Genomic DNA, 12277 nt, shown 5'->3' with positions numbered 1-12277 from the left:
GTCTACATTAGAATTTACTCTTGTATTAGCATGAAAGCAAGAACAAATGAAAAGTGTAGACAGTGCATACGACTGCCAGGGAATAATTTCAATCATACTGTTTCAGTTTGTTCTTTCCATGGCGCGGGCTCACGCTGCGTATGAGGCTGCGGAGGCGCTCAGCGGGACGGGATCTTCAGTGCGGATCACGCATGGTGGTTCCAGGCTTTAATTACAGTCCGACCCTGGCAACAGCGAAATTCAGAATCAACAGAGCTGCACTGAGTGCTGCAAATCAGTACTTTATGTTCTATGAAACTATTGTACACCTATATGGACATAAACCTGGCTGATACAGAGGGTTGATTAGCACAGCTCTACGCATGGCATTAGAGATGCAGTGTGAATTTCAGGGAATTAATCATATCGATTGCATCTTTTCAGTGATGATGCATCAGGCATTTTTATAGCAGATTAAATTAATTGCTTTCACCATTCATTAGTACAACACAGAATATTAAATATGCTTATTAAGAAATATTTTTACCCCCTTCCTGCAGACATTCTCTGGAGCCATTTGCTGTTACTTTTGCTCTCCTATCCTTTTCACAGCAAGTAATTGGAGGAGATATTGACCGTGTGATGCAGCTTCATGGAGGCAGAGCAGCTTTTCCTTGAACTAGACACATGCAATAGATTAACCTCAGGCGGCAAATTACAGCTGATTACAATAGGTGCATGTATATGGAAACACAATGCAATACTGCCAGGAGAACAACGTATTCTGGCAGCCAACTCTCCCTCTCCTTGCATGTTCCCTTTGTAAACAGGATGCTTGATTTTTTTCAGCCTTCAGCATCAATATATCTGCTCCTTCAGTATCGACTGTAGAACCCCTGGAAGGTCAAAGACCCTGTGCCCTCCGTCCTGCTGTTGTCACTGAGACAGTGGTGAGGTCTGGGTGAGGATCTGAGCCCCACCAGGTTGGGCAATGTACACACATTGACGAACTAAGCAAATCATGGAGGGGAATTCCCTGCCCCAACAGCATATAACGCAAATACTCCATAGGAAGGGAGAGTACACACGCAGAGTCAGGGCAGCGCTGGCAAAAGGCAAGACACAAACACAGTTGGGAGCTACAACTGCTGACGGCCCTTGAGTCTCATCGGTTTGGAGATGAAGGAGGAACACGGAAACAGGTCACAGCCGCAGAGGCCACCTCTTCCTTTCTTACCTGCTTCAAGGCTCCCATTGCGGCCGTCCCTGGGCTCCCCATCCACCCTGCTCGCGCTGCTTCAGGGAGGGTTCAGAAAGTCTCTAATGCCAGTTGCCCCCACAGCCAGCAATCGTTTCGGTGCTTTGGGGCCTTGCTGCTTCTTCTCGGGATGCTCTTCTCGTCCTTCAGTGGAATCCACGTGGCGCTGCTTTTAGCTGTGAAGAGACTTGTCCAAGGGCACACGAGGGTCTGATGGGCTTGCCAAGGCCGGGCCACCAACACGGAGCCTTGGCAGCCACAAACCACCTTTCATCACACTTATGCCGGTCCAGCCCTCTCGACTCTTCCCTTCCCCGACAGCAAGCATCTCAGTTATTTTTCTCTAAATAATTTCATGTATCTATTAGTCTGCAAACTACGAAGGAAACGCATTCCAAATTAAATGGCTAGGACTTTGACACTTCTTAAAATACACATTTTATTATTTTCTAGTGTTTGCTATGAAGGTTTAATTCAAATTGTGAAGGTACACAGCCTTTACAAACTTCTCGAGTTCAAGGTTTTTGGGGGTGGTTTTATGTTCTGTTTCTCTCATGGCAGAGGAAAATACATAGGCTATAAAAATGCTGAAATTCATTAGATGTCGCCTCCTCGTATGTGCTGTGGAATGCTTTGTAGAAATACCATATAAAATAAGGCAGACTTTGTCGGGGAATTCAGTCATAAAATTTCATGGGAGAAAACAAAAAGTTCCAACATATTATTATTTTTGTAGTGAAGGGAAGATGGGGTGGTCGTCACTGGTTTGGGGGAGAACTGCTGCAGTTCTGCTGCTCAGACAGCATACATTTCTGCTTTATTCTACTATTCTCAAGTGAGACCTTTTCAATAGAACTTATTTTAATTAACATAAATCAGACAATATTTAAACATACACATCTATCCTTACAGTGCAATAAAAATGTATCATTGTATAGTATTTTGTATTTGCATTATGAAAATAAAAGGTCTGTACATCAATGAAATGTATATTAATGAGTATGAATCATGTAAATTTGTAATGCATCTAAAGTTGGCTTTGGCTTTTAAGTATTTATAAATTCATAGAAAATATTGAACATCTAACAAAATAAATAAAACATATCATTTTAATCATAGATGCTAACGATCAACCTCAAAAATTCTTGTGTTATTTTTTACATTTGCTACTAAATTTCTTAAAGAGAACTCACTTTCAGTAGTGCTCAGAAGTGAATGATTGCACCTTCTGTGATGTGAAAAAATAGAGTACGTGTATTTGTCATAGATCAAAAATTCCTTCATAGAGAGTTGCATTTTAAACGTCTGATTGTTCTATGTAACTGTCTTAAGTGCTCGTAAAAAGCATGTAGCTTTCTCAGAGAAGCTGTGAGTCTCTATCAATAGACATCTCTTTTTCACTTGCGGGATTGAGGATTAAGCAAAATCTCCTAGCGAATGTCCTTCTCATGGGGATTCTTCAAGGTTCTCTGGCTTCACGCACTGCTATGAAGATACCGCGACAATATGTTCGTTAATAAACCCTCTTCAGTACAAGTACTGCGGCAATCCAGTGTAATTCCACTCGATAGGCTTATTTCTTTGGAGTCCGCACGTGGTGGTTTGTGGAAGTCAACTGCTGACCTCATGTTCTCTCGAATGTGAAAGTTCCCCAAGCGCAGGGGCTTGCCTTACTGTAATACTGAAGAGACCAAAACAAATCTGAAATCACACCAATAAAAGTGAGCTTGAATAAATATGCGTCTGGTTAGCAAATCACACACCATGGTCTAATTGCTATTCTGGTGGTGGTCGAAGGCTCCGCAGCTTCCTTTCATCTAGTCCTTTCCAGTATTTAAAGTTATTATCCAGATGCTGCATCAAATTTGGCAGGTCTGCAAATGCTAGAGAAGAAAGGGCAGAGTGTATTTAGTTTGCAGAATTGAAACAGTTGCATGATTCTGTTGGCTTAAATATCATTTGAAATGTCTGGGCAGCTGTGTTAAATAGGAAAGCTGAAATCTGTCATACCGATACTCAAAATGGTTTTGGCTCTATAGCTCTCATCACTCACATATCGCTCAGGCCACCAACAACCGTTCTGTAAGTCTACTTAACACGGGTATTGCAAGTCCCAGCAAAGGGATCCAGTTTTCCAGGAGGGGCACAGCTAATTATGCTTGTAATTTTTCTACTTCATCAAATCTCAGTCACATGTCATGATCTGGCATTCAGGAGAGTCACATTTCTGACCACTTTTACCGCCGAGGCAGCACTTGGAAGGAAATAGCTGCTCCCCCAAGCAGTTTCCAGGCTGTAGAAATTTGTCTTGAAGAATAACTGATATTAACATGGACAAAACGACTGTGCCCAAAGTGCTATCAAGGAGAATACGTCCTGTTCTCCACTTACAGAGATGAAAGTTAAACATTGCCTGGACCTAATATATTAAAGAGAATCCAGAAGAATGGCTTGTAGCAGTACCAAAATACTTCTAAGCAATAATGAAGTTATTAAGCTTACTTGGACTGCAGAGATCTTCCCTTTTCTCCCCCTTTCTTTAGGAGCAATAAGAAAGCGATTTTTTTATCACAGTAGTTTCAAAATGCTTATTGTCAGGAAGTATAGCAGAGTTTTACTTACCATCCCAGGCATCAAACATATCGGTGATGAAGTAATCAATGAATGATATTTGGGATTTGGGGATGCTGCAAGTATTTCTGTCAAAAACTGGCATCACGACGGGTAACCCTTGCCTCTTTTCTTCATCAGTCTGCAAAAAAACCACTCTTGCGATTATTCATCTACGACACATTCTGTTAATGGGCTTCGTTTAGCAGCGGATTGTCTGGCACTGACTAGAGCATGCAATGGCTAAATAAACAGAGGAACCTGAATCAATCTGAAGAAGCAGTGATTTAATTTCAAGCACCTGGTTGTCTAGGTTTCAGCAGACAAATAGTGCCTTCCAGTGTTTCCCACAAAGTGATCCATTGACCTTCCGCATCTGCACACAGAGCTGAGCCTAAGGAGCTTCACACATTACTGAGTTATGACTGGAGATAAAAGATGCTCAGCTATTCTCAATCTCTGATGGAAGCCACATTCTGTACAACTCAGGGATGGCAAAAATATGGTTTTTTAACCTCTTTCTCCCCACCTCAAAGTACCAAGTCCCAATTGGGGTATTTGGTCTATCATCTGTAATAATGATTCTGCCTCCTCCTTCTCTTAATCTTAAAACCTTGCTTCAGCACAGGTCTTACAGCATTTTTTGGAGGGAGTGCTGCTCCTGTGCTAACAGGACCCGATGACCCTGTTCCTGAGGCACCCTTCTTTTCCCCGTTAAAGAGATGCTGATGGGATCTCAGCAGCGCGTTCCAGCTGCCTTACCTGTGCAAAGTACTCCTCGGAGATGCGTCCTGCCCACTCGATACACTGCTCCATGGGCCTGCACGGGTTGGAGATGTCAGCGCACTTTATCAACATGCGTTTGATAAGGATACGGTTTTCGGGAGACGTGAGAACAGTTTTGATTGACTCTCCGTCACCATTATTCTGCAACATTCAAGAATTAAAACCAATCCATTAGCAAGATCTCTGCGCACTTACTCAAAAGCTTTGAGCCCTGGGAATGCTTTCAGCACGGATCAGTCCTGCTACCAGATACCATATTCGATATCCAACCAAATGTATAGGGGGATTATGAATGTTAGCCACAGCTCTGAACTAGCGCTGAACTCCAGTTTCTGGATTCAGTCACTGTCTTTGTGACAGATCTCTTGGACATCTTTGGGCAAGTCATCTAATCCCCCTCTGCCTCCTTAAAAGTGTGGAGAGGATCCATTCATCACCACACACATAGTTATGAGCACTCTGTAGCCAGAGAAATGTAATTCCCTGCTGAAATCCAAGGATTAATGGACTTGCACATCAAGAGTGGAAGCGCTGGTTTTAAAAAAAGGACTGACCCGAGATGCACGGTCATCATCTGCACGCAAACCTCGTCAGCATGAGCATCAATCACTGCGACAGCACCGCTGCTGTTAGGAGAGGCAGATCCCACACTGCACGCTCGTTCCCTTCCCCTGGAGCCGTGTCGGTCCATCAGTCTCTGACCTGACCGCGAATTTTGCTTGCTGAGAGTTCGTCAGTATTAAAGCCATATATTAGAAACATGGTTCCGAGTAGTCTCAGCTTGCCTCTGCAAGTCTAGGAAAGTTTTCAGCCCACACACAGCTTATATTTGGTTCCCAGGCTGCGCATAAAAGCACATCAATGGTACTCTGTATTTGGAGCCGGTGTACAGCTACAATGAGTAAAGGCTCCAATGATCCAGGCTAGAAGCTCCTTTCTGTGGAGCTTTGATGAAGTAAATTTCCAAGTCTCTTCCAAAATCTCTTAAAAAATTATGTATAAGTACAACATTATTACTCCACTCTTTCAGGATAGGTAGTTATAGAAATTCACAACACAGTCTACTTGGAATAGAAACCCTTTGAAAGCAAGAAATACATTAGACTTTCCTGGCACCTAACAAGGTCTTGGTCTATAGTCAGGGCAGTGAAGTAATAACAGTAATAATAATGATAATTGTAATAATAATGATGATGATGATGATGATAATAATAATAATAATAATAATAATAATAATAATAATAATGTGCCAGCAGTTCCTGCAGTACGAAGAGGGAGATATAAAGCAGCAGAAACATTCTGATCTCTTATTAGGACATATTTTTCAGAAGAAAGTTCTTGTAGGGAAAAAGTTCTTCATGAAGGAAGAAATTAACAATAATTTTAAAAATATATTATTTGGTGGCATCCTGGTACAGAAACACCAGCTCCACAGTTCCTACCACAGTGAGACTCCCAGAACATTTATTTTCCCTCATTTTGAGAAATGTGGAAGGGAAAATACAGAGGAAACAAAAGTGGGGTGCGTACATCTCCAAAGGCATGGCAAAACTACGTATGAGAAAGCCAAAGTGAAGTGATGGAAGCTCCAGAAACACAATGAGGGTGTAAAAATTAAGAATGGAAAATGATGAGAGATCATTCAGTTCTGGACAGCAGAGAGTGTCCTCGTAGGTAAATCACCAGGAATCGAAAAAGGATGTTTGCTTCCGTGATCCGTTCAAACCAAGGGCACGGTTCCACTTGCTGGATGCGGATGTCTTGGGAATAAAATGTGCTAACTGTGCGTAGTCCCAGCATCCTGCTCAGAGTGCAGAGGTGTCCCTGCATGTCAGATGGTGGCTTCCTGTCATAGGCTTAGGTGACATCATGAAGGGAAATGGGAGGATAAAGGATGCTGGAGCTGGAAAGGGTGGGTTTTTTTCAGTTTATGAAACAAAAGAAGAAAGGAAACAAACAGCGCAGCTTCTCAGCGTGGCTCTTTGAACAAATACGTATAAAAATAATAAATAAAAAAGTAAGTGGAACTATCCCATTTGGAACACACGGTTGGCAGCTCAGCCTGCAAACACTACACTGAGTCACTGCCATGGCTGGAAACCCGGCCAGGAAACACACGCTGCTGTGCAACCGGACAGACAACCAGGCTGGAAAGGGGATCAGCGCTGTTCCGCGAGTAATGACCACAGTACACGACTGGGCTTACCCACTCACACACTGCAGGCCTTTCAGGAGGAACCTGCTGAAATGAGAAACTCCCAACCACAAGAAGGGAAACATTTTGCGTCTTGTTTTCAATAGAAGTTATACAGCCTTTGTCTTTCTTCCCCTCCCGGGGCAGAATTTGCCTTCTGGAGCAGATTATTTCCCTTCAGCCCCAGGGGATCAAAGGCAGAATTAAACATTTGATTTCTATATGTCACTGTATTTGTTTTTACAGGTCCAAGCCTCGTCCTTCACAGAATCCCAGAGTGTCAGGGGTTGGAAGGGACCTGGAAAGCTCATCCTGTGCAATCCCCCCATGGAGCAGGAACACCCAGATGAGGTTACACAGGAAGGTGTCCAGGCGGGTTGGAATGTCTGCACAGAAGGAGACTCCACAACCCCCCTGGGCAGCCTGTTCCAGGCTCTGCCACCCTCACTGGGAAGAAGTTTCTTCTCATCTTTAAGTGGAACCTCCTGTGTTCCAGTTTGAACCCATTACCCCTTGTCCTATCACTGGTTGTCACCGAGAAGAGCCTGGCTCCATCCTCCTGACACTCACCCTTTAGATATTGATCACCATTAATAAGGTCACCCCTCAGTCTCCTCCAGCTCCAGAGCCCCAGCTCCCTCAGCCTTTCCTTTCTCAGGAGTACTGAGAGAACAGGTTCTCTGGTGAGCCGACATGCAGGCAGCACCGAGCGGGGAGCAGGGTAGCAGTGGGGTGAATAAAGCAGCTCCTGCATCTGCAGACGATGGTGCACAGACAGCAAAGCCTCCTGCCTTTTCCTGGCCGCCTCTCTTGCTTGTATTGCTCCCTCTTCTTGTCTTCTTGATTGTTACACTCAAGGAATGGAGCAGAGAAATGCTTGGCCTCACAACTTTGAATCCATTTTGCTGGCCTTATGCTTCCATTAAAAATGGAGTAAACATACCGGTGTGTTATTTCTTTAAACCGTTCTACGCAAAACTGGTTCTGTGGAAAATTCCACAATCGTAAATTAATACATACAGATGTTTAAAAAAAAGGTCTGCAATGAAACAGCTTGATCATGTACAACCAGGGTTGTAGGCGAGGCTGCAGGCTGACACTTCACATTAAAAGGTTTTGTTTAATACTGTTCATAACTGCCAATTTAAACTGTTTGGTTGAAGTTTCCCCACCAGGTGTCCGCCTCAGGCAAAGATCGTTTTTTTCCTCCTGAAAACTGCAGTTAAAAATGTTTTGGTGGCTTCTAAATACGAGGTCAGGAGAAACAGACTCTTCATGCTGCTGTTAAAAATGATTGCTGTTTTTCACTTTTTTAATACCCTCGCATCTTTACGAGTGAGGACCTGGAATTCAGTCAGAGGGATGGTTTGGGGGTAAACCAGTCACCACCCCTGCGAAAATCTGCTTGACAAATTGCAAGCTTTGGAGGAAAAAAAAGCTGTGGTTTGCGTAGACTGGGATTGCTGGAGCCTGGGACTGGACGCAAACAAGGCGAAGAGGAGCAGAGTGGCACAAAGTGAACTGTGAAGGAGAGAGGGGGCGCATGAGCAACCAGAACTGGAAGAGGGGTGAATGCTGACAAAAGGGGACTTGTTGAGTGAGGAAGACAGTGCTGGGACACGGAGGAGGAAGAGCCGGAGGGAAGCCAAGGAGCACAATGGTGGGTGAGGAGGGAAAACAGGAGGACAAGACAGCGGGCAGCGAAGGGGCTTGGAACTCAAAACAGAGTCAGTGAAAAACAGGACGCGATGAAAGCACTAAGGGCTGACGGCACCATGTGCATATAAACAGAGTCGTTATGTTGAAAAGACGGTGGTAGTCCTGTCACTTGGTAACCTCTGACAGCAACTTCACAATTTAAGCCTGGTTTTCACTGTGCTTGCTTTATTTGTAATAGGTAGAAGACCAACTGTGCTAAGCCTTTGTTATGGCTTAGCTATTAAATGATCAACCTAAGGACTAATGTGTGCACCAACTAGTTCTGGTCTTCTCTAGGTTCTGGTAGCAGGGAACAGGCACTTGTAACAAAATGTAGATCCATCCTGTGCAACGAACTTCATAATTACACAAGGTTGAACACAGCACCCTCAAAGATCAACAGGATTAGTCTGTCTGTGACTTTAAGTCACATTCTGCACCGTGAGGCTGTCTGGGAAAAATACTTCATAACCACAGACTTAACAGCTGTTCTCCTAGTTTAGCCAGTAAAACCAGAATCCTACTGGGACTTTGGCTTCACATAGTTCTCATTAGTAGTGCTGGGTGCCAAGAACAAAGCTAATTCTAGCATATCCTCCTGTGGACAAAGGTACTGCCCTCCAGTTAAGCTCCAATCTGCTTCTGATGGGTGAAGGAACAAGACCCGTTGCTCTCCAGCCTTCAGATAATAAAAAGACTTCCTCCCCCATTACGCACAACAGTCATAAATGTGGCTTTCTAAAAAACATGGTAAGAAAACACAGAAAACCGTAACAGCTCCTGCAGGACATTGCTGCCGATGCAAACTTTATTATAACCATTTCTGAAAATCTTCTCTTTGCAAAAAAACATTCCAACAAAATTATACGCTGCTCTTACTGGCAACAAAACTGCTGGTTGAGGCTGTTACTGAAACTGGTGTGGGTTTTCAGAATGAGCTCTTAACAGGCAATTTCATTGTGTCCACGGGGTTCCAGATGGCTATTGATTATGTCTATATGATACATAATGCTACTATCATCTATTTTAAAGATTAAAAAACAAAGCAGACAGAAACCCCACGAATGCTGCCAGGCAGCGCTGAAGGCTGAGGGGCCTCATTTCCAGAGCATGCATCATCTGGCAGTCAATATACCAGCCCTGATGCTGCTCTCCTGTTGTGAGGGAGTAATTCAGTTTCTGTTCCGAAGGCAAATCTTGGCACTTTTGCAGAAAGGACCAACAACCAGTGGCTCTTGCCACTAGCACTCCCTCCATGGGAGCGACTGGGTTCATCAAAATCACATTTTTAACAGGAAAATACACAAGCCAAGCTTCTGGTCCCAAGTACAACATCATAGCGCTGCAATATTAATAGGATCCAAGTGAGTTTCACTCATCCTGAGAATGTGTGACAACCACGTTAAGCAGAAAGGGATTCAAACCCAGAGGTGAAAGACACTTCTAGTCTCTCTCCACGTTTCTGATAAACCTTCTCAGAACACCATGTGGGCATTTCCTGCTGCCAGGGTTCCCCAGTCCCTGCCTAGTCATTTTAAGGAGGACTTGCAGTGTTGCTTACCCCGTTTTCTTCTAGCGCTGCCAAGGGTTTATTAATGCTGTTGACAAACTTGTTGACATGCTCAAAGTGCTTTGTCATTTCTGTTGCTAAGACCATGTCAATAATGGCTTGGCGAAGGGTTCGATACTCATTCCTGTTTAAAGAAGGAAACAATTAAGAATGCTGGCTAGTTCACAACTTGCTAAAACAAGTCTAACAAAAACACTACAGACCATTTCCATTGAAGAGAGGTGCTGGGGAAAGAAAGAACAGTAAGAAAGGCTCGGGATCTACGCTGGATGAAGTACCTTTTGGTGTGCCAAGACACACGTGCTAGAGGCATGACTGGACCTCTAGGAGAAACAGCATAAGAGCCGGTCAGGACAGACAGCAGCTCCTCAGGAAGGCTGCCAGGACGTGCCACACCAGCACGTCCCCAAGGCTTCCAGCACAGACACTCGGCTGTGGCTCATCCTCCAGCCATGTTTTCAGCAACGCTGTTCTCCTGTGTTTTTAGAGGACTGAGGCAATGGCCGCATCATCGCCCTAAATGCCCTTTTAGACTGGAAGAAGAACAGGTCCTTCACTATCCTTCCCAGAGCAACAAGGCATTTCATTTTTAACTGCTGCTCTGTGACTCTTTATATCCTTGTTCCACCCAACAAACATCTACCCACTCAGCCGTAGCTTGTCTTCTACGTCCAACGACACAAAATTATTCTTCTAGACTTGCTAACATTCAGATTTACACTAAACCCCTTAGATAGGATCTACCTTTTTATTCATGGAAGGAACTGAAACCATGGGATTACTCCTAAGTCTATGCAGAACAAGCAGAAGCCCTCTACTGGTTTAGAAGCAAACTTCTATAAGGGCTGCAGATATATCCACAAGGCACTGCCCTCCTCTAGGATGCTTATTTGCATTATCTTCTGTTACATGGAAGAAAGTGAGAGATGCTAATGGGCAGACAAAGGACCCTGGGTTTTAAGCTTACCTCTCCATGTTTTTAAATATATTGCATTTGTCATCCTGGGTGGTGAGCTGGAAAGCCAGGGCAGCGTGGTGGCTCTCCAGCACTGCAGTGTCGTTGTAGAGAATCGCTAGCTCGCTGCCAGCGTTGCACAGGAAAGAATTTGTTCTTCCTGGGTGATCCACGTCATGGACTGTGGCAGCAATGAGCGCAGCAACCTCATCAATCGGATCCAAAGTTTGCTGAAAATAGAAGGATGCTCAGTTTTTCTGGCAGACTCATTAGAAACCCTACACTGTCCATAAGATTAAGCCAAGTTGCTGAGGAACAAAAGCCAGAACTCTGAAGATCAGTAAGGGTCAGACATTCTAGGCAGAGCAATGGAAAATTCATTATAAGCTTCATTGAACACTCCATGACTTTTTTGGCCACTTTGTGCCTCTTCAGTTTTGCCTCAGCTGCACCTTTGACAAAGCACATCCAATTAAACAAACGCAAAGTAATAAATGAGTTCGTGTTTTCTAACAACAAAGAAACCACCTTCACTTGGAGCCAGGGTATTTGGCTTGGAAAAAAAGACCAATACTGCTAAAAATTACTCCATTTCCAGCAGACCCCTTCATTTCTTTTGGATACTTAATTAGTCCTAATCACATTCCACTTATGTGACGGCTAGATTTAAAGTTTCTAAGGAATGTTTCCCATAGATCTAGTTCAATAATAACAGAGTCCTGGGGCTACAGCTAATATGAATTCTATGAAGAACACTTGATGGTTTACATCCATGGGAAAACTCCATGATACTCTGTTCTGTAATTTCGGTGTCAAATTCTGACTCTCTTAGCATGCTGCACTCCGTGCTTTATTTCTACTTACACTGGTCATTGCTTTATGTTTAATTGTATCTACTCTATAATGAAATACAGAACTATCTGAGTTTGAGTGTTTTAATACTGTATTAATAGCATAAAGGAGAAAAAGAACCAAGCATCATATAAATGTGTTGTATATGCTGTGTTTATACTGGGCTTTTTGTAAGGGATCGCAGATGCAAAACAATTATGTTAAAATTTTTAATAAAATGAAAGAGACACAGGAGCAGAAATGTTCCCAGTTGGATCTGGGAGCAGGGCAGATAATTTCCATTCCAATTAACTTGAATTTAAGGTCCAAATTATCTCCTGGCTTTGTCAGTACCATTCAGGATGGTTAGACTTGGTAGGTACAAAGACAACCCCT

General features: G+C 43.5%; 1 protein-coding gene across 1 annotated transcript in view; it reads right to left on the bottom strand.

Moving 5' to 3' along the window:
• Positions 1 to 3013: 3013 nt before the first annotated feature.
• The window catches only part of PDE8A (phosphodiesterase 8A), a gene marked incomplete at both ends in the record, with an annotated part of 114389 nt that continues 105125 nt past the window's right edge, over positions 3014 to 12277 (bottom strand). Inside the window, 5 exons of the mRNA XM_080351348.1 lie at positions 3014 to 3120; positions 3860 to 3989; positions 4610 to 4774; positions 10087 to 10219; positions 11063 to 11280. Of these exons, the coding sequence (XP_080207474.1) occupies positions 3014 to 3120; positions 3860 to 3989; positions 4610 to 4774; positions 10087 to 10219; positions 11063 to 11280 (753 nt within the window). The remainder of the gene's footprint in view (positions 3121 to 3859; positions 3990 to 4609; positions 4775 to 10086; positions 10220 to 11062; positions 11281 to 12277) is intronic.

Source organism: Nesoenas mayeri (assembly GCF_963082525.1).
Source record: "Nesoenas mayeri genome assembly, chromosome: 11".
Classification (NCBI taxonomy): Eukaryota; Metazoa; Chordata; class Aves; order Columbiformes; family Columbidae; genus Nesoenas; species Nesoenas mayeri.
Note: the sequence above shows the minus strand (reverse complement) of the source record. Positions and strands in the feature narration are given on the sequence as shown.